The 21732-nt window shown below is 42.0% G+C and overlaps 1 protein-coding gene across 1 annotated transcript; it reads right to left on the bottom strand.

The window, feature by feature from the left end:
* Positions 1-214: 214 nt before the first annotated feature.
* LOC115793545 (lutropin-choriogonadotropic hormone receptor) lies at positions 215-20953 on the bottom strand. The gene is made up of 11 exons (XM_030748591.1): positions 20588-20953; positions 20182-20253; positions 17820-17894; positions 17494-17568; positions 14342-14416; positions 13993-14070; positions 13733-13801; positions 13309-13383; positions 2407-2595; positions 2192-2245; positions 215-1960 (listed from the first exon to the last, which is right to left on the bottom strand). Exons 1-11 carry the CDS (start codon positions 20755-20757, stop codon positions 811-813), a joined length of 2082 nt encoding a protein of 693 aa, XP_030604451.1. The 5' UTR covers positions 20758-20953; the 3' UTR covers positions 215-810.
* Positions 20954-21732: the final 779 nt, after the last annotated feature.

Here is a 21732-nt window from a genome sequence, read left to right as displayed (position 1 = left end):
TTTCAGAAAGAAATACAATGGACATGAAAATATAGGAAAATACAACAAAAAAAAAAAAAATTCTGCAAAGATTAAGACAAGTTAAAGTTATAGAGTAGTATTTCTGATTCCCACTCCTCAGTCCTAAGAGCCAAATTAAAAATCATACAAAGTATGTTGTAAAAAAAGTATAGAAAGGGAGATTTGACATGAGACTGAATATTTCTTTTGGGGGGGGGGGGGCGGGAAGAGAAGCACACATTAACATTAAAATGTAAAAGTCTTTTACATTTTGAACATCAATGCCATTCATTTGATCTGTGCTCCAGATTTAACTGAGATGATCCTGCATGTCTGTAGTCTTTAAACTTTCCAGTCCAAATCTGTCCTGAGTACAACAAACCAAAAGGTGGCACCAAAACTCATTGCTGAGCTAAATCAGTCTTCCATTTAATTACATTTACTTTGAGGTTTCGAATTTTTATAATACAATCTTGTAAAGACAAAACTATAAATAATTTCTATTTTTTTTTTTAAAAATATGAGCTGTAGAGAGTAGCTTTGCAAATAAATTAGCTTATTTTGTCATCTTTGCTCCATCTGCCTGCTTTAATATACCACAATGCATATGTAGAAATAGTTGCTGCACCACCTGTTATATCTGTCTGATGCAATTCTGTTTGCAAATTTAACATGATCAAATCTGATCTGATGCTTGCCATGTGCACAACTGACAATCTTTTCATTGAGACATTATGAAGAAATGCTACATTTTTAGCAAGGCAGCAGATGTTGCCTTTCAGTTCATTATGCAGCCCTGCATGTGGTTGGTCATGTGGTTCCCTTATTTAGAAGGCAACCCTTCATCTTAATGTGATAGGCATAAAAGCCAAATGAGTGAGGTTCTCGTTTGGACATTTTCTGGGTGCAGGTCAGGTGTGATCCCAGAGTCTGTGACCTGTAGAAGTCAGCGTGGGTATGGCAGCAGCCACAGCGACTCAGCAACAGGCATACGTCCTTCCTGAACGCTCGTGTGAAGATGGTGTACAAGAAAGGATTGCAGAGGGAGTTGATAGGATAGAAAAGGATGAGCAGGATTTTCGAGTGAGACACAGTTATAAGGGGCATACGCAGGGCTGCGGAGATGGCGAAAAAAGAGATCGGCGCCATGCAGAGGAAGTCTGTGAAAATGAGCACAGCCATGCGTTTGGCAATCTTGGTGTCTCCATGCCGGGTGGAGTGCTCTGGGTTGTGAACACTGAGATATATGCATATGTAACAGTAACAAACCACCAGGAAAGCAACAACATTGAGAACGAGCACAGCCACCACATAAACCTGAGAGCTGAGTGTGTCGATATCCATGGGCAGACAGATGCTCACTTTGCTGTAACTACTGACCCCCACAAGAGGGAGCAGGGCAACCAGCAGAGAGAAGGCCCAGCCTCCTACCATCATGGCTGTGACATGATGCAGCCGCAGCCTCTTGTTGACATGCATGGCATTGGTAATGGTATGCCAGCGTTCAAGGCTAATCACAGTCAGTGTGTATACCGATAGCTCACTGGCAAACACAGTCAGAAACCCTGCTATGCCACATCCAGGACCAGTCTGCCAGTCTGTGGCATGATTGTAGTACTCGTGACGGGAGTGGTAGTCCATGAAGGCAATTAGGATGAGATAAAGCCCCATGCACAGGTCAGCAAAGGCCAGGTTACACATGAGGAATCTGGAGACCGTGAGCTTATGGTGGCTAATTAGCAGGATGACCAAAACAGCCAGGTTACCAGCCACAGCGAAAACCATAATTATCCAGGTGAGACAGCGCAGGAAGGAAAAGCCCAGCAGGTCCTCACAAGGGTTAAAAGCATCTGGCTCTGGAGTGCATTTGACAAAAGGGTTGTTGAGACAGTCAAATTCCAGGTCTGGATACTGAAAGTTGATATCATTGATAAGGCTCATGTCATCTGCTGTCGGATCTCTGGAGAATACATGTTAAAATTGGCATAAAAATCCTAGAATAACAGATATGCTTAGAGACAGCAAGACACCTATAATGATCATCCTAGACCTAGAGTGTTTTTAAGGAAATGAAACACACTGACTTTGTTGGGGTTCTGGCAGACAAAGGAAACATCTTCACATAGAAAATGTTTAGAAGCTGGTTCAAGGTTTGAGAAACAAAACATAAGTGAGTAGGGACACAACTTACATTTCTGTGTTTATGAGATCACAAAACTTTGTCAAGTTCTTTAAGGCACTTTCCCTTTAAAAGAAAGAGAGAAAAAAGTTAGCCTTAACAAAACATCAGCAAACTCAACAGCAAATTACCCACCCAGTGATGATCTGTATTCACTAAACAGAGCTGTGACTGTTTATGCAGATGTGAATGGATTTGTCGAATCTCTGGGAGCAGCTGTCGGTTACCTTTGTTTCCGCCGCCATGTGTGGAAGGCACAGCAGTGGCTCGGGTAGGTGAGCTCAGCTTCCAGCAGTTCAGCCAAGCTTTCCAGTGGGGGGAGGCTCTTCAGAGCATAGGCACGGCTGGCTTTCAGAAATCTAACCTGCCTCAATCCATTAGTGGGGAGGGAACTCAGAGCCGTAGAGGAAACATCCCTGAAACACACACGGAGAAAATGCAGACATGCATTTTGGTGAAGATTAGTAAAACAACTATGATTAAAATTTATTGAACTACTAGAAGGCACTGGAAAAGCTTTCGCCTGTCTTATTGTCTTTCATGGGTCATTTAAACTCTGCTGAGGGCTACAAAGCAACTCGAGACAACGAGAGAAGCCATTTGTTGTTGTTGTTGATGGTGGGAAGACATGCTTTGTGGCAAATTTAATGAATCATCCACAGGTGTTCACTGAGTTCTGGAGACTGTGGCAACAAAGCCCTAATTCATTTTCATATTTATCAGCCAATGAGTAAATCAGGCTGTCTCTGAAGAGATGCTGTTTCACAACAAAGCAGAAAACTGAGGTTGCAATTACAGTCTGAATACATTTTTATCTTTAGCAAAAAGACATTCAGGATTTACTTCCCTCCTTCATTTGACTGCATTACGTTTAATTTGCATCTTTTGAACCCAAAAGATGCAAAATTCACGAAAAAGGAAGACCCTTATAATTTCCTGTGTAAGTGAATACTGTGTAGCGCTCCCCGTAAATAGAAATATTAATAGGGGTAGGGCTTTTGGGTTCTTATGCTATATTCACTATGTTTTAACCCTGATTAAGTCAGTGTCAATTTAAGCCTTGGATTTAGGTTACACAGTACCAATAAAACCTTTCGAAACACACTTTTTAAAACTCACCTTTAAGGGTTTCTGTCTCTCCAAGAGTTTTAATCAAAAAACCTGTAAACACACTTTTCAGATGAAATGGTTTCTATTTATCTATAAGCTATAAACAAACACACGGCACTCAAGTTTTAAGAAACAATATGAACAGATTTACTTAAAACTATTAGTTTTGATCAAAAGATAGAAAAAACAAATACAATTACATTAAACGGTCTTCAACATTTAACTGACTCGAACCCCTTTGTATAAAGTCACAACCAATATCATATGTGGGCCCACATACACACACACCTAAAGCCGGCAAACTCAAAATTACTTAAAACCAAATAAAACGTTGCAGGCCTGGTTCGTGGCTAGTGTACGTGGAGGCCCAAAACACAATGGCCGTTTCACTCGTTAATGAGCCAAAATAAATGGGTGGTACCTTAGTATTTTGGATGCTGGTCTGTAATCCAACAGTCAGGTAATTGCTCTGAAGCAGATCCTTCTCACCTCACCGGCACAGCAGAGTCCACCGTCTCCTCGCTCACCTCGCTTCCAGAACAGGTACAGATGAGGCTCTGTCAATCCTCGAGCAGGGTATTTACTCCGTTCACGGTCTGAAAACAGTCTTTCCCCTCTCACACAGTTCAACTGGGTTCGTCCAACTATATGCAAACAGTCTGTACACTTGTAGTGTGCTGACTCACTGCTATCAAGCTCGTTAGCTTAGCCGTAGCACACGCGCTAACGCTCGGGCTAACATTAGCATACGGGCCACAGTCATACACAGTCTTTGACAGAAGAATTGGCCACCCCTCTCGTCCTCGCAACAGGAAGAACTTGTGCTCTAACGACAGATTGTCGAGCAGACAGTCCCATAAGAAACACAAGAATCCCCGCTTCTGTGTACTTAGCCTTAAAACTCGCTTCTGTCCTGTTTCGACACACTCCTTCTTAGCTCCTCTCCTTCTCTCTCCCTCTCTTACTCTTGACACTCCCTCTGCCCTCTCTTACTCACGCATTAACCCCATAAATGCTGGTTCAAACAGTTCTTTGTCACACTTCACATTTTTAAAAGATAACCAAACAAACAAATCACAGTATTAAATGTATTTAAACCTTTCATTACATAAATAACAGTTTTTAACTGAAACATTTAATATTAACTGGATTTGAACAATCGCTTTTAAACCAAACCAAACACATTTTCTAACCGGGTTACACCCTCCCCCATCTAAATGGTTTTGATGTCCTCATCAAACAAAATGTACTCAACTTTTAAAATAAGCTCGAGGTAAAGGGTGCATTAGCTACATTCAATTAGCTCTGGCCAATCTTAATGATAACACCTCTATGCACTATGGTGATCGGCTTGTCTTTTGACATACCAGGCTCATCATAAGTTAATCTGATGACTGGTTTCACTGTTCTTTTTGGACGAGCTACAGGTTTGCTAACCATTTCTGGGCTAGAAATTTGAGCTTCACTGTGGCAAGGGTTATCAGACTCTGGGTCTCTTTCTTCCTCAGGAACTGAATCTTGATCGCCATCTTCATCCATGCTGTGGGTTTCCTCCTCCCAGCTGTCATCCTGGATGGGGTCTGATGGTCTCGCAGTTTCTCTTTCCTTTTGCAGGATTTCTTTCAGGAGAGTACTGTAATGTTTCTCAGGACCATAATACTCCACATCTGAAGAGGAATCTTCACTCTCCTGCAACTTTTGAAGAATTTCCTGAGCTTCAGGCGAGGCTTTCTTTGATCTCCTGTGTGTCTTAGGTCTTGTCGTTGTTTGGACATGGGAAACGTCCTCAGTCTCTCCCATCGGCATTCTCACCCGTTGTCCAATCGGCAAGAGATGATCACGATGTAGGGTCTTGACTGGTCCTCCTCCATCTTCAGGTTTCACTTTATACACTGGTAGGTTGGGCATCTTCCCCATCACTACATATGGTATAGGACTCCATCGACTCTCCAGCTTATGTTTCCCCTTCAATCCTAAATTTCTCAGCAACACACGGTCACCGATATCCAGTGTCTGGAATCCCACTCTTTTATCACACAGCCTTTTGTTCCTTTCATGTGTCTTATAGGCAGCTTCAGAGGCAAGCTTGTAAGCACTCTGCAAGTCATCTTTCAACTTAGCCACGTAGCGTGAATGGCCACCCTCAGCTTTGCCATCGGGAGAGGTTCCAAAGCACAAGTCTACAGGAAGTCTTGCTTCTCTGCCGAACATTAAAAAATAGGGCGAGTAGCCTGTGGCATCACACTTGGTACTATTGTAAGCGTGAACCAAGTACCCAATGTGTTTGCTCCACTGCCGTTTCTTCTCAGAGCCCAGGGTTCCCAGCATGGATAGAAGAGTTCTGTTGAATCTCTCGGGCTGCGGGTCTCCCTGAGGGTGATACGGTGTGGTCCGTGATTTCCGAATTCCCATCATGTTCAAGAGCTCTTTGATTAACTGACTCTCAAAATCTCTTCCCTGATCGGAATGTATTCTTGCTGGTAGGCCATAATGTATGAAGTATTTGTCCACTAGGATCTTCGCCACTGTCTGTGCTTTTTGATTCCTACTTGGAAAAGCTTGAGCATAGCGTGTAAAGTGGTCAGTCACTACTAATACATTGCTTATGCCTGCGGAATCTGGTTCCAAGGACAGGAAGTCAATGCATACCAGGTCCATTGGTCCACTGCTCGTGATATGATGTAATGGTGCTGCTCGATGACTTGGGGTCTTTCGAGTGATGCACTCTCCGCAGTTCTTTATGTACTGTTCAACATCATGTGCTAGTTTAGGCCAGAAAAACCTGGTCCTCAGCAGGTCTGTAGTTCTGTCTATACCAAGGTGTCCAAGATCATCATGAGTGGCCTTCAGCACAACTCCTCTGAACTCCCTTGGTAAAACGAGTTGAATGAGTTCTTCTCCAGAAGATCGTTTACTTAATCGGTGGAGTAACCCATCTTTCATCATCAGTTTCCCCATCTCTTTTTTGAAAAAAGACCATTCTGGACTGGAGTCATTCTCCTTAGACCATTTGCCACCTTTTACTGCTTGGATGACAGATCTCATGACTTCATCCTCTTCCTGAGCTTTTATCAGCTCCTGCTTTGACATTTGTCCTAGTGATTGCAACTCCAGGTGCATTGGGAAAGCGTATATGTCTGGAACACAATCAGGAGAGGCTCCCAACTGGTCCACATATCTTGTCGGATTGCTGGTAGTCCCATGGATGCAGATTCGTTTGCAGATGGACTTCACACCAGTCTGAGGTATGGTCTCCCAATCCTCAGCACTCTCATCAGGCATGTTCCTTGAGAGCAGATCGGCATCTATGTTGTGTCTGCCTGGTCGGTACTGTACCTCAAAGTCATAGGTGGATAAGGCAGAGAGCCATCTGTGCCCTACCGCACTGAGCTTTGCTGTTGAGAGTATGTACGTGAGGGGGTTGTTGTCTGTACGTACCGTGAACTTGGCCCCATACAAATAATCATGGAATTTATCCACGACAGCCCACTTAAGGGACAGAAACTCCAACTGGTGAATGGGGTAGTTCTTCTCTGATGACGTAAGCTTCCTACTGGCGAAAGCCACAGGCCTCAGACCCTCTCTGTGCTCCTGATAGAGAACTGCTCCAAGCCCTTTTAAGCTGGCATCTACATGCAAGATGTACGGCTTGTTGGGATCTGCAAAAGCCAAGACCGGTGCATGAGTGAGGCAGAAAATAATCTTGTGGAATGCCTCTGTGCAAGACTGATCCCACCTGTCGCCAAATGGCTCAGACGTCTTAAGGTAAGTCTTGGTATGAGCTTTGTCTTGCTTCTTGCCCATCTGGGTTGGGGCATAGCCTTTGGTTAGGTCTGACAACGGCCTGACGATGGCTGCGTAGTTGGCTATGAATCGTCGGTAATAGCCACAGAACCCTAAGAAAGATTGGAGAGCTTTCAGGTGAGTAGGCGGTGGCCAGTTTGTAACTGCTTCTATTTTGGCTGGGTCAGGCGATACACCATCAGCCGATACAATGTGTCCAAGGTATTTTACCTTTGGCTGGCAGAACTGGCATTTGTCGACTGAGATCTTCAGTCCAACTTCTGCCAGACGATCCAGAACTTTCAGGAGTCTCTCCTCATGCTCTTCCAACGTTCTGCCAAATACAATCAGGTCATCAAGGTAGACGAGGACCTCAAGCAGATTCATGTCACCCACCGCCTTCTCCATCAAACGTTGGAAGGTGGCTGGGGCTCCGGTTATCCCTTGTGGCATCCGCTCAAACTGGAAGAACCCCAGTGGGCAGATGAATGCCGTCTTTTCCTTGTCTTCCTCAGCCATTGCTATTTGGTAATAGCCACTCCTTAGATCAAGTACAGAGAACCATTTGCTCCCGTTCATTGAGTCCAGCACATCATCTATGCAAGGTGTTGTGTACTGATCGGGGATGGTTCGGCTGTTCAACAACCGGTAGTCGATACACATCCGTATGGCTCCATTCTTTTTGCGAACAATCACGATCGGAGATGCATAAGGGCTACGGGACTCTTTGATGATGCCAGCACGCAGCAGTTCTCGGAGGTGCTTTCTCACATCTTCTATGTCAGCTGGAGCTAGGCGACGTGAGCGCTCCCTGAACGGCCGTGGATCTGACATCCGGATCGTGTGCTCTACTCCCTTTGCTAGTCCAACATCAAGCTCATTTAGAGAGAACACCTGGGACCTTGTCGATAACTTTTGCCGGAGTCTCTCCTTCCACTCCTCCGACACAGGTGAGTCTCCGAAATTGATCAGATCAGCGTCAAACTCTGTGGCAGCTGACTTGGAAGGAGTGAGAGAAGTGACTTCATCTGTCAGATACATATGTCCAATGACGGTTCCCACGGGTAGGACGGTCTCAGTCAAGGACTCATTCCGAACCCAGATCCTAAAATGGTTAATGTTCACTTCCTCGCTAGGCACTACCATAGGCTGAAGTAGTACACCACCTGGGAGTGGCGCTTCAGGAGAGGCGTCAACCATCAGGATTTCATGGTCGATGTGGTGCTTGTACTCGACTTTGCAGACTGCTCTGCAGTCTCCACCAGGGGGCAGAGTCAGTGGGCCAGGGCCTTGCCATGTCACACAGCCAACATCATCCTCCACTTCAAAGGCTGTCGCCATACCAGGAAGTATTAGCTCTGTGTCTTTACAAGATACTTGTATGCCCAATGTCTGGGTGATGTCAATGCCATTGTCCCTGCATTGCTGCACAAGACGTCTGATGTGACTGGCATTGGTCCCCACAATAACAGGAGTCTGATCTGCAGTTCGAGGCTGGGGGCAAATAAGAGCAAGAACTGTAACAGTCTGGTTGGCTCCAGAAATTTTTGCTGGATATTCGAAATCAACCACCACATACCCACGGTAAGGATAGCTGAGTGTTGATTCACTTAGCCCCCACAGGGCTAGACCAGATACTGGGTGAATTGGGACATCAGACAGGTGAGTTTGATACCAAGACTCAAAGATGATGGTGACTTGAGAGCCACTATCTAGCAAGGCATCACAGGAATTTCCATTTACTTTTACAGGCACTATACTGGGTGGGCCAATCAGACCTTCAGGAATGTCCACCTGCTGTAGTGTGGTAACAGCACTTTTCTTTGCCCCACAGTTAACTTCACTAATGGGGATGTCGCCTTTCCCTTTTGTCACCTTTAAAGCGTGGATTAGCTTTTTGATGACCTTGGCCTGATTTTCAGGGTTTCGACACTTTGTAGCAAAATGTCCATTTTCTCCACAGCGATAGCAGAAATTATCCTCTGACCTTTTCGACTGTGTTTTCTGAGCATGTGTAGCAGGTCCAGAAATCTCCATGGCTGAAACTAAAGCAGGATGTTCTGACTTCTTGTTGTTAGCTTTCTGTTTCAATCGTCTCACTTGTTTTTTTAAGGCATTCAGCTCCGCATTGGGCCTGTTCTCTGGACCAAAAGATGTACTTACAGGTGTAGCCTCTGTGTACTCATCTCTGACGTGAACTGGTTTGGTTGCTACTGATGCAAACATTGACTTAAGTTCTTTGATTTCAGCCTTTAATTTCTGAATCTCAGTTTGCTTTGTGTCCACTTCAAGATTAGCCTGTACTTGGTGTACTGAGGTGCTGAGCTTCTTTCTGGATGCTTCGTACTCCTCTTCAGTGCGAATCTCAGTCAGAAGCTGCAGAAAGTTTGGTGGTGCTTTTTTCCTTTCTCTCAATCGCAGCTGGATCAGCATTAAGTCTGAGGCAATAGCACCCCTTAGCAGTTGCTCAAGTCGTGCTTTATCCATGTCGCTAGCAGGGAGGCCTCCTTTTTGAATCACCTTAGCTAGTAGCCGCTCTAAACGTTTGAGGAAATCTGATAATTTCTCTCCTTGTTGCTGTTGCATCAATCGGAAGGCAAAATAGAGATCATCCCCAGACTCCGCACTTCCAAACGCACTTTCAAGGGCATCCAAACACTCTTTTGGGGTGGCATCGGGGTTGGCATGCCGCACTGCTTTTATGATTTCTAGCGCGGGCCCTTTTAGGCTTCCCATCAGCCTGCGTCTTTTCTCCCTGTCAGAGCACTCGGACTCCTCCACCATAATCCATGCTTGCTCTAGCCAATGGTCAAACGGTTCCTCACCTGGCGGGGTTGGCAGAGCTCCTGAGAACATGCGTAGTCGGCAATAGCTCCCACCATCAGCTGGTTTTGTGGTCTTCTCCAACAAATCACCAACAACACGAAGGATAGATTCAGTGGAGCTTGTGGGCGGGGATGCACTAGGGCATAAGGATTTTAGGTCCTCCATTGTTTTTCCTTCAGCCTGCAGCAAGCCCTTTAGTTTACTATTAAACGTATCAGCAGCTGCCTCCACTTCTCTTATGATGATAATAGGCCATGCCTCTCCACCATCACTAGGGACCACTTCAGGAGGAACACTCCCTTCCTTAATAGTCTCTCTACTCTCGCACAAGACCATCCGACAATTTAGTCTAGCACAAAAGTTCCTCCCACGGACACGCACCCGTCCAAGTGACTTGATAGTTTGAAGGGTTTCTTCAATGACACTGATCTCCACTTCTTCTGGGACGAAGGTCATCAGCGCATGAGTCTCATCGACACCCTCACCACGGCACCAGCTCTTTAGCTCTGACACTAATTCAGTTTTATCCATTTTATAAATATCTGTAAGTGAGCTTTGCAATTTAGCTTAGACTTAGTTTAGCTGAGAAATCCAAGACTCATCCCAGCGGTGCCTCCATTTTATGTAGCGCTCCCCGTAAATAGAAATATTAATAGGGGTAGGGCTTTTGGGTTCTTATGCTATATTCACTATGTTTTAACCCTGATTAAGTCAGTGTCAATTTAAGCCTTGGATTTAGGTTACACAGTACCAATAAAACCTTTCGAAACACACTTTTTAAAACTCACCTTTAAGGGTTTCTGTCTCTCCAAGAGTTTTAATCAAAAAACCTGTAAACACACTTTTCAGATGAAATGGTTTCTATTTATCTATAAGCTATAAACAAACACATGGCACTCAAGTTTTAAGAAACAATATGAACAGATTTACTTAAAACTATTAGTTTTGATCAAAAGATAGAAAAAACAAATACAATTACATTAAACGGTCTTCAACATTTAACTGACTCGAACCCCTTTGTATAAAGTCACAACCAATATCATATGTGGGCCCACATACACACACACCTAAAGCCGGCAAACTCAAAATTACTTAAAACCAAATAAAACGTTGCAGGCCTGGTTCGTGGCTAGTGTACGTGGAGGCCCAAAACACAATGGCCGTTTCACTCGTTAATGAGCCAAAATAAATGGGTGGTACCTTAGTATTTTGGATGCTGGTCTGTAATCCAACAGTCAGGTAATTGCTCTGAAGCAGACCCTTCTCACCTCACCGGCACAGCAGAGTCCACCGTCTCCTCGCTCACCTCGCTTCCAGAACAGGTACAGATGAGGCTCTGTCAATCCTCGAGCAGGATATTTACTCCGTTCACGGTCTGAAAACAGTCTTTCCCCTCTCACACAGTTCAACTGGGTTAGTCCAACTATATGCAAACAGTCTGTACACTTGTAGTGTGCTGACTCACTGCTATCAAGCTCGTTAGCTTAGCCGTAGCACACGCGCTAACGCTCGGGCTAACATTAGCATACGGGCCACAGTCATACACAGTCTTTGACAGAAGAATTGGCCATCCCTCTCGTCCTCGCAACAGGAAGAACTTGTGCTCTAACGACAGATTGTCGAGCAGACAGTCCCATAAGAAACACAAGAATCCCCGCTTCTGTGTACTTAGCCTTAAAACTCGCTTCTGTCCTGTTTCGACACACTCCTTCTTAGCTCCTCTCCTTCTCTCTCCCTCTCTTACTCTTGACACTCCCTCTGCCCTCTCTTACTCACGCATTAACCCCATAAATGCTGGTTCAAACAGTTCTTTGTCACACTTCACATTTTTAAAAGATAACCAAACAAACAAATTACAGTATTAAATGTATTTAAACCTTTCATTACATAAATAACAGTTTTTAACTGAAACATTTAATATTAACTGGATTTGAACAATCGCTTTTAAACCAAACCAAACACATTTTCTAACCGGGTTACACCTGTAAGTACTAATTCAAAAGCAAGCAGTTTTTTTTCTTCATCTGCCTCACACAGTTGGTTACAATCAGAGACCTTGCAAGCTGCATGCACCACAGATTTAGCTATTTGCTCGCTAATCAGTATTCAGCAGTCCTGCCTGCCTTGTTGGTTGTTTACACAGACAGACTGTCACTACTCTAATGTTTATACAATAAAATATTGTTATGAATATCAATCTTGCTTTGTGACCTAGCTGAAATATAATCACTTTAATTCTGTTTAATTCTGTTGATTTAAAACAGTATTAAAAAGTAAATACACTAACTCAAGTACAATTTTGAAGTTTTTATGCAATTTCACTGCTTTCACAGGGAAAGGGGACTTAAAGATGCACTGCATTGCAAAAATTATTCACTCATTCACCTTCACACGCATATGAACCCATTCTTAATAATATGATGTTGGCCCACCCTTTGCAGCTATAACATCTTCAACTCCACTGGGAAGGCTTTCCACAAGGTTTAGGAGTGTTTATGGGAATATTTGACCATTATTCCAGAAGTGCATTTGTGAGGTCAGACAATGATGTCGGACAAGAAGGCCTGGCTCACAGTCTTCGCGCTAATTCATCCCAAAGATGTTCCGTCGGGTTGAGGTCAGGGCTCTGTGCAGGCCAGTCAAGTTCTTCCACACCAAACTCGCTCATCTATGTCTTTATGGACCTGCTTTGTGCACTGGTGTGCAGTCATGTTGGAACAGGAAGGGGCCATCCCCAAACTATTCCCACAAATTTGGGAGCATGAAATTGTCCAAAATGTCTTGGTATGCTGAAGCATTAAGATTTCCTTTCACTGGAACTAAGGGGCTGAGCCCAACTCCTGAATACAACTCCACACCATAATCCGCCCCCCCTCCACCAAACTTTACACTTGGCACAATGCAGTCAGACAAGTACCGTTCTCCTGGCAACCACCAAACCCAGACTCGTGTGACCTTGTGATTTGTCACTCCAGAGAACATGTTTCCACTGCTCTAGAGTCCAGTGGCACCGTGCTTTACACTACTGCATCCAACACTTTGCATTGCGCTTGGTGACGTAAGGCTTGGATGCAGCTGCGCAGCTTTGGAAACCCATTCCATGAAGCTCTCTACACACTGTTCTTGACATAATCTGAAGGCCACGTGAAGTTTGGAGCTCTGTAGCGATTGACTCTGCAGAAAGTTGATGACCTCTGCACGCTATGTGCCTCAGCATCCGCTGACCCCACTCTATGATTTTACGTGGCCTCCCACTTCATGGCTGAGTTGCTGTCATTCCAAAATAATGTACCAAAAATAATGAGCTGAAAGACACTTTAAAGCTCAGCGACAGTCTTTGGAGATAATTTTCTGTGGGACTGTGACTACAGATCTGCATATAGAAAGGTTTATGTACTTAAATTACTTACAGAACAGCTGGACCTGTGGCTCCTTCAAAAGCATCTTCTTGAATGTTACTGAGATAGCAGTTGTCTCTCAAAATTCTACAGAAGACATAGAGACAGTATAATACATGCAACATCAAGCCCAAACTGTAGTTTCTCAAACAAAACTTTTGGTTTTCTCAACTTCACACTGATGATGATAAGCACCGCTTTTATAATAAGGGTGCATGTGCATATCTCATCAACAACAACACTCAGCATTACTGGGGCAAAGAAAACAAGGGAACCTAATCTTTGTTTAGTCTTACATTGTGTTTGTTTACTAGTACATTCAGTTTTCAAGATTGGAAAAAGGAAAGCCCTCGATCTGAACACCGCACTCACCAACAACATACTGCCTAGCTAACGTGTTGTTGTTAGCTTAAATATTGATGATCAAAGTGCTTACAGCGTGTTGAGCTTGGTTCCATTGAATGCATGTGATTTGATTTCCTTGAAGCCGTTTCTAACCAGGTTCCTGTCAAGGACACAATGCTATGACTTTATTTAGCTGTCAGAAGCACCTATCACCAAGGTCAGATAAATGAACATGAAATTGCAGAGGCTTATACATATGCATCAAGTAACATTTCTAAGAATCGGTGACAAAATAGTTGCTCTTAGCTTTGATGTGGTAAAAAAAAATCAGACTTTAGTTCCCTTACTCACATGTCAACATACTCCTCTGTGATACCCTGGAAGGAATTGGCAGGAATGATGTCGATTTCCATGTTGTCTGCCATCTCTCTGCACACAGAGAAGATAACACTCACTCAGGCTGTTGGGTTTAATTATCAGTTAGAAAAAAAAAAAGTATATTCATAGAAGAAAAAAGCAGTATGATGAAGTGTGACAGAGTTGAAGGATTTGTGGCAGAGTTGGTGGCATTGACAGAATAAAAGTCAAACTGGGCTCGGAACAAACAGGGCTATGACGCGAGGCACCCGCAGTTTTGCAACATGCAGAAAGACGCTAATCCAGTTTGGAAAGACACTATTTTTAAAACAGGATTACTTACAGGATAATATTTGACGACAGGGAAGAGATAGTTGTGAAGTCTGGGAAGTGTGCAATGCCAGTGTTAGAGATGCTCCTGTGATGACAAGTGGCAGAGACAGATGATCGTGAGCAGATAAGAGCAAATCTTCAAAGCCAAAAAAAAAAAAAAAAAAAAAAGACGAAGGAGAGCTGCTTATTGCAACATTTGAGAAGACTCTTCTAGAAAACATATCACTTTCTGCCCATGACCTTAGACAAGTTTCCTTGCATTTAATTTGCAGCAGTGAATGCCAAATAAATGAAAAATATCTCCATATTGACCTTTTATTGTATAGAATTGTAATCACAAAGCATAATAGAGGTCATAAGAGCTTCAAGATTCAAGAAAAAAGTGTAATGGTGTTTTGTAGGTAACAGGAAAGTGTCATAATAAAAATCACTCCAAAGTAGGGCTGTATGAACATTACAGACAAATGCTCTAATATGCAGCTGTATTGTGTTCAGCCTTACAAAGCGAAAACTCGTAAAATTAAACAAGTCAAAATTAAAGACTCAAAATGCTGGATTTTGTAATTCCATTATGTATTTCCATAGTCAGTTGTGGGCATATGAGATACCCCCCCCCCAAACATTTAATGTGTTTGTATCTTGTTCACCTCTTAACCATAATTCTGACAGCAGCAACATTTTCTACCCTCCCACGCCTCCTCTATCTTAAAACCTCGATAAAAGGAAATGTACACAAATAATGACAAAACAAAGCTTCTGTAGTTTCTCTTTACGGTTTCATATTCAGCCATCTGTGCTGCATTGTGAATAACACTCTTTTCCCTGTCACATAGTAAGTAGTCTGATCTGGATAGAAATTCACCTGCCAGCAGTTACACTGACCTTGCAGTTGCCTTTTGGACAGTAATATTTGAGCAATGTCTTAAAAGCCTGGTCACCCACCATGAAAAACTAAACAATTATCCGACTCCTGCTTGGAAGTCATCGGGATTGAACAAAGACCAAACTTTCTTCCTGCTTTCCTTGAAACACAACTTTTTAAATTGGACTATAGTAGAATTATTTTCAGTGCTAACAGTGCAGTTACCACAACACGTATTTTTTTTTTTTTTGCCCCTGCTGTGCGACCTATTTGCTTTGTTTTGTTTGTGATACTGTAGGAGTGAATGTGCTTCTGCAGGAGTCTCCAGCAGGTCAAGTGGATTCTTTTTCTTCTTGTTTGTTTTGTAAATGTTGATTCTGCTTCAGTTGAGCCTACAACCTGTGTGTAGGTGTGCACCTTTGCAAGGATGCTAACAAGCCTGATGCTTAGCAGGTATAGTGTTTACCATGTTCACAATCTTAGCTAAGCTAACATTTGCTAATGAGGATACGACAGAGGGAATGTTATTAGATATTTGCACATGAAGTTAGGCATTATGATGCTGTTCGATGCATTAGGAACAAAACCGAGTAAACGTGTGTGTGTCAATCTAAACCAGCAGTTGTGAAGACATTTCACCCAAAACACCCTCAAATGAATGCTAAAGAAAATGTCAGGGTATCGAGTCATTGAATTCAACATTCAGAACTCAAGCCTACTCATTTGCAACTTCTATAAATTTTATGAACCTGAAATCCACAGAAAATGTACAGTGCCACACAAACATCTACAGCCACCTTCATTTCCTTGTATTTTGATAGAAAATTGGGACTGAATTATTGAATCATGTGCAAACATAAATGGAAATACAGTATCTAATTCTAACAAGCTTGAAAGTCAGTATTTGCTATGACCGCCTTTATTCTTCAGCACAGCCTGAACTCTCTGAGGCAGCTTTCTTGTCATCTCTTTAAGCAGTCTTCAGGAATAGTTCTCCAGGCTTCTTGATGGAGATTCAAAGCTCTTCTTTGGATACTGGCTGCCTTTTGTTTTGTTCTCTGTCCAGATGATCCCACACTGCTTCAATAATGTTGAGGTCCGGGCTCTGGGGAGGCCAATCCATGACTGATAGTGTTCCATTGTGCATTTTTCTATCCAGGTATGCTTTTACTGCATTGACAGTGAGTTTGGGGTCATTGTCATGCTGAAAAATGAAGCAATAGCCAATCAGAGGCTTTCCAGATGGTATTGCATGGCGGACTGAAATTTGATGGTACTTCTGCATTCATTATTTCATCAATTTAGACAAGATCCCCAATTTTGACTGCAGAGCCTCCACCGTATTTTAAAGATGGCAGTAGACACTCACAGTTGGGCCACTATTATTTTTACCTGTCAAACTGTGTTGGCTTTGGCATTTTTTTGTAGATTCACCTAAAAAAATGGGAACAAATGATGTGTTTTTGTGACAGACTGCTACTAAAATGCTTAAAAATAAAAACTGAAATTGGTCCTTTGCTAAGTTGTCTGTTATGTTTGAACACAACACAGGTTCATCCCTTGAGTTGGGTGCCTTTTTATGCTTGAAAAAGTCACAGGTCAGTGTTAAGTGGGTTAACAAAAATAAATAAATAACTAATAAAGTCCACTGTAAATGATCAGGTACAGGGACTGGACTGAAAATGAGTGAAAAAGCAGCTGCAGACTTTAAAAGATCTTCTAAAAAGCCTGGAGAACTACTTCTTAAGACACTTAAAAATGCATGAAAGTCTGGCTCCTTGGAAGTAAAATATAAAGAAATGGGGGTGACTTTTGCGCAGTGCTGTAGAGTCATACAAAGTTCTTTTTAGGCATGGGATCTGTGGTATTGCTGGCTTCATTAATGTTCCTCGCAACACTCAAATCTGAATAATATTGAACTGTAGATAACAGTCTGAACTAGCACCCAAGTCACATCTACTTCAGGCTTTGTAACATTTATGTATCACTTTCAACATGGCATAGGCAAGAGCTGCATCTTTCTCTCCTGCATCTTTGAGAATTGCTCGGCTCACTGCTGCAAACAGCACTAACATGTATGCAGTATAATTTTGGTTTGCAATAACATTAATCCATTTGTTAATGGTGCTTTTATGCCACTTGCTGCAGCACTGTGCAGCACAGGCACAAGCTTTGCTCTTAGTCGCTTTGGCAGATAGCTAAAGCCAGCAATGATATGCATCTCATGTCTGAGAAGAGGTTAAGATTTAACCACCTGCTAAGTTTAGATGAAACGTGCATATAAAAACCAAATGACTTACAAATATTCCAGCTTGGGCAGGTCAGTGAAGGCGCCTTTTTCAATAAACCTCAGACTGTTGATGTTCTGCACTGAGCTATAGGGAACATATCAGTAATCACAATTTTGTTGTCAGTGGCTGTCAACAAACAAGCAATGAAAAAAAAAAACAACCTCATTCATACGTCAGCAGCTCAAAAAGTCAAGGATTAAACACGCCGCTTCATAATGACAGACTAATCCTGTGAAACCTAAAGGAAATGCAAATCATATACCAGCTGCTCTAATGAGTAATTGCTTTCATCATATTTGAATGGGACATGTGGTGCAGGGTAAAGTGTGACTTACATTTGTGCCAGGCTGTGGAGGGAGAGGAAGGCATGTGTCTGTATATGTGTGATGCAGTCGCTCTGGGAGATCTCACTGTAACACACACACAAAAAAAATGGCTTTACATCCATCAACATATTAACAATATTTTTAGTTACACAAAGTGACACAAGCACTGTTAGAAATGGGACAGAGTTGATTGATAGGGTGAAACAAAATTACCACCAAAAGCTTCAGACATACATCAGTGATGCATCTAGGCCAAGAAGACTGAGTGAAGATCTTTAAAAAGCAGGACAAAACAAAAGCGTTCCGAAACAAACAAAGTCAACAAGTCTTCCTGATTTGTCCTTGAACACTTTGTTTTCTGATGGCTGAATTATTTTACGAGACACTCTCCATCTTCCTTTTGTAATCATCATTTTACTCTGCGGCCCTACTGTAATCAGCCAGTGCTTTTCTTAAAATAACGTCGCTCGGCTTCCATTTCAAGCCGAAAAACAATTAAAGGACTCCATCTGTACCGCATATTCTTTGTTTTCCTTTATCCCCTCTCCTGATTGCATTATGTATAGTGTCGTAATTACTGCTTACAGCACAGAAAAAGCCTTTGCTCATGATCATCTAATGTGAAGTGGGGCTGTGATTTCAAGGATGCATCAATCAGTGACAAAGCACACGGAGGTCCTCGTGCCATTCCGCCTTGACATGGGTTTTTACAGGTTTTACGACTAACTTCACTCAAACTCAAATGTATTTTATCACCTAAAACTGCAATATTTTGCAATAGAGGTTAAGTTGAACATGAACCTATCACATGTGAGTACTTTATGTATCTGAGACAGATAAGACTTGTCCCTGAGCAGCAGAGCAAAGTCAAACACCCTCAACACAAACCTGCTCACCCACTAAGGGCTCTCATCAGCAGCTAAAAACATTATATACCTGCTCATCTGACTGCTGTGTAATAAGTAATTAAACCTCAGTCTGTGAGCAACTCAGGATAATGCCACAGCTTTAATATTGAGTGTTTAGCTGTAAATGTGATCAAGTTGAGACCTAACTGATGAGAAATGAATTCCCTCCTCTGGAAGGAAATGAGAACCTCTATTCTTCTATCCACCCATATATATATATATATATATATATATATATATATATATATATATATATATATATATATATATAAATGCTTATTTGATTATCTTTGAAACAGAGCCTACCAATAAAGGTGTTACAGCTGAACAAGGCTACAAGGAAAATAAGTTTTTTTTTTTTAGTCATCATTCAACAAATATCAACAGACTTTCTCTACTGCAGAAAAAGTAGCATACCTGTTAGAAGCTACTGTTCTCTTTTAGAAGAAAAATCTCCTTTGGATAATTGACCGCTACTCTCTTAACAGTGGGATCCAAATCTGAGCTTTTTTTGTTGACTGACTGATTCACGCCCCCACCCCACCCCCCGCCCCCCTCTTTTTTTTTGTGTTGTCAATAGGTTCAACTGCATCATTTTGTCTTTAAGCACTATTTGATGAGATGCAAAATTAACAGTTGAATTAATGACTGGATGTTGGCCAGTCCCTGAGACAGCAAAGAATATGTTTACATTTACTCTGGGCAAACTGCTAGCTTTGATTAGTCTCTACAGAGCATGTTAAAAGGCCTCGTCTTTGTTTGTGCAAACTGTACTTTTCCTCTAACATTGTTTTTGTACATCAATGGGTTTTTCCTCCAATGCTGAATAGATTTTTACTATATAATTGTAGATGCATGCACTTTCACACCAATAAGGGCCCTAGGAGAAGTGCAGTTCTTTGTGCACCAAATTGTCTGCTCTTGGGCTGAATTAGCTTGGAAGTCATTTGAAATCAGCACAATTTGTAGTATATTTTCTTTGCAATCATTTGTACTATATTAAAACATCAACTTTTGATAAAAACAGGACACTGGGAACTTTGTATGCAACTCTAAATCTGTCCTTAAATACCTGTTTGAAACATAATGACAAGCATGTGGCTGAACCCTTTAAATTAGTAGCGACTGGAAAGATGTTTCCTCTCAACCTGGTACATGTAGTAAACTCAACAGCAACAGATCAAAGTGAAGTAATTATGTTAGGAAATAACAAAGAGTCAAACACATGTTCACTTTTTCCCAAATTAGCCTCTACAAACCTGGTAAACATGCAAACATCTGTTTATTACCCGATATGCGAATTAATCAAAAAGATTTTATTTTAATTCCAAGCAAAAAAACAGGAGTAATTTTGAAGTAAAAAGTTGTATGTAGAACTAATCCTGATCTAGTCCTTCATTAAGATAAATGAATATACATTTCTCCTTCCATAAAGCTTATGTATGAGAGAAGGAAAAACTTACATTATTGTTATGTTGATCAGCTCCTTGAAGGCATGAGTGGGAACTCTTTTCAAGGGCAGATGAGTGAGCCTTCTGCAAAAGTCATAGGCAGTTAAATCCACATTTATACTGCTAAGTATAAAAGAAAATGAGAAAATACAAAACCATCTCTTTAGGTTATCCTTCAAAATTATGTCTATTATAAATACGTCCTTGGAGAAATATTACAGGAAGGGGAAGATATACAAGTAAGTGAGGGGTCAGAGACAATAAATCTAAAAAAAAAAAAAAAAGAGAAAAAAGTTAATAAAGTAGTAGAAGGGCACTGGTGAATTCATATAAAATGGCACAGACCCTCTGCAGGTGGATTACGGGGACTTTAGACTAGACTTGCATCGACAGGAGAGCATAAAGTTGGGTTACTTACAGTCGAAGCACGGATGTTGGTCCTGTCCGGGAGGCCAGCTGAGTGTCTCTGCTGCACTGAAACGAGTCGGCGGTGCACTGGCAGATGGCCGGACAGGTATAAGCGCAGCAGGAGCGCGCATTCAGGACACCGGACAGCGCAAACAGGAGCCAGACCGCCCGCGAAGCCATGTGTGCCACTCACTACGGGTTTTAAGCAATATGTACAAGCTTCTCAAAGTTTAAAATAAAACACCTCTCCGGGAAAGTCGCACAGTTTCATGCTGGTACAGAGGGAAGAAAGGCGAAATAAGGCGCGCTTTCAGCGAGCTTCCACTTCCAGTGCCCACTCGAGGCGCTCTTTTTAATTGCGAGTTACGCTCTGCATGGAAGACCCAACAAAGTGAAGCACAGGCGAAACTGTCTTTAACAGCTCAGCCACAGAGAGGTGACGTTTAGTGGGTGGGGGAATCGTAAAAGCTCCGACAAATGTTAGTATTAAAAGTGATGTGCTGAAGTCACGCTGTCGCTCATGTCCACCTAATCCGTTTGCAATAGCATGTGGACTGTAAGTTTTGAATTATCTTTTGTGAGTTAGACTAATTAAAACGTTTATTTATTTCTGTCTTCCGTTTAAAAATGATTTTTCCTCAAAATATATTAAAAGTTTACTCTCTCTCTCTCTCTCCCACACTCTCAATGGATCCTTACAATGACAAAAATATGAATTCAGATTTGTTATTCAGAGAATCGGAGCAGTGTTTGCCCCTTGGTAAGTATAAGTACCGGAAGTAAGCTGAAAGTATTTCCCAGACTTTCAACATTAATTCAAGCGGCTTTAAGGATTTTTTTTTTTTTTTGGCATTAATGTTTAAGAATTACAGACATTTTCATAACAGTCCCCCATTTTCAGAGGGTCAAAATTAATGACTGACAAGTGGTTTCGTCTGAGCAGGTGAGGCTTGGTCCCGTGTTATTTCATGACAAATGAAGCACACATAATAGCTGAAGTTGATTCAAAGTGTTGAATTTGTTTTTTATAGCTTTTCACTGTAATTTTAAATATGAGGCCCAAATAAGTGTTCATCATTAGGCTGAAAAACCCAAATAAAACTTAAGATCTGGTCAGATCTGGTGCACTGCTAAAAAGAATGAACACCAAAAGGC

The sequence above is a fragment of the Archocentrus centrarchus genome, chromosome 15 (genome assembly GCF_007364275.1).
Source record: "Archocentrus centrarchus isolate MPI-CPG fArcCen1 chromosome 15, fArcCen1, whole genome shotgun sequence".
In the NCBI taxonomy this organism is placed as follows: domain Eukaryota; kingdom Metazoa; phylum Chordata; class Actinopteri; order Cichliformes; family Cichlidae; genus Archocentrus; species Archocentrus centrarchus.
Note: the sequence above shows the minus strand (reverse complement) of the source record. Positions and strands in the feature narration are given on the sequence as shown.

What these genes read in the sequence shown, in the direction of transcription:
- LOC115793545 (XM_030748591.1), bottom strand. Translation starts at nt 20,757, where the DNA reads ATGGCTTCGCGGGCGGTCTGGCTCCTGTTTGCGCTGTCCGGTGTCCTG. An exon ending in CTGCCCAAGCTGGAATATTT is followed by an intron (nt 14,417 to 17,493) that starts GTAAGTCATTTG and finishes TTGTCATCACAG; the next exon opens with GAGCATCTCTAACACTGGCA. An exon ending in ACATGGCGGCGGAAACAAAG is followed by an intron (nt 2,246 to 2,406) that starts GTAACCGACAGC and finishes TTTCTTTTAAAG; the next exon opens with GGAAAGTGCCTTAAAGAACT.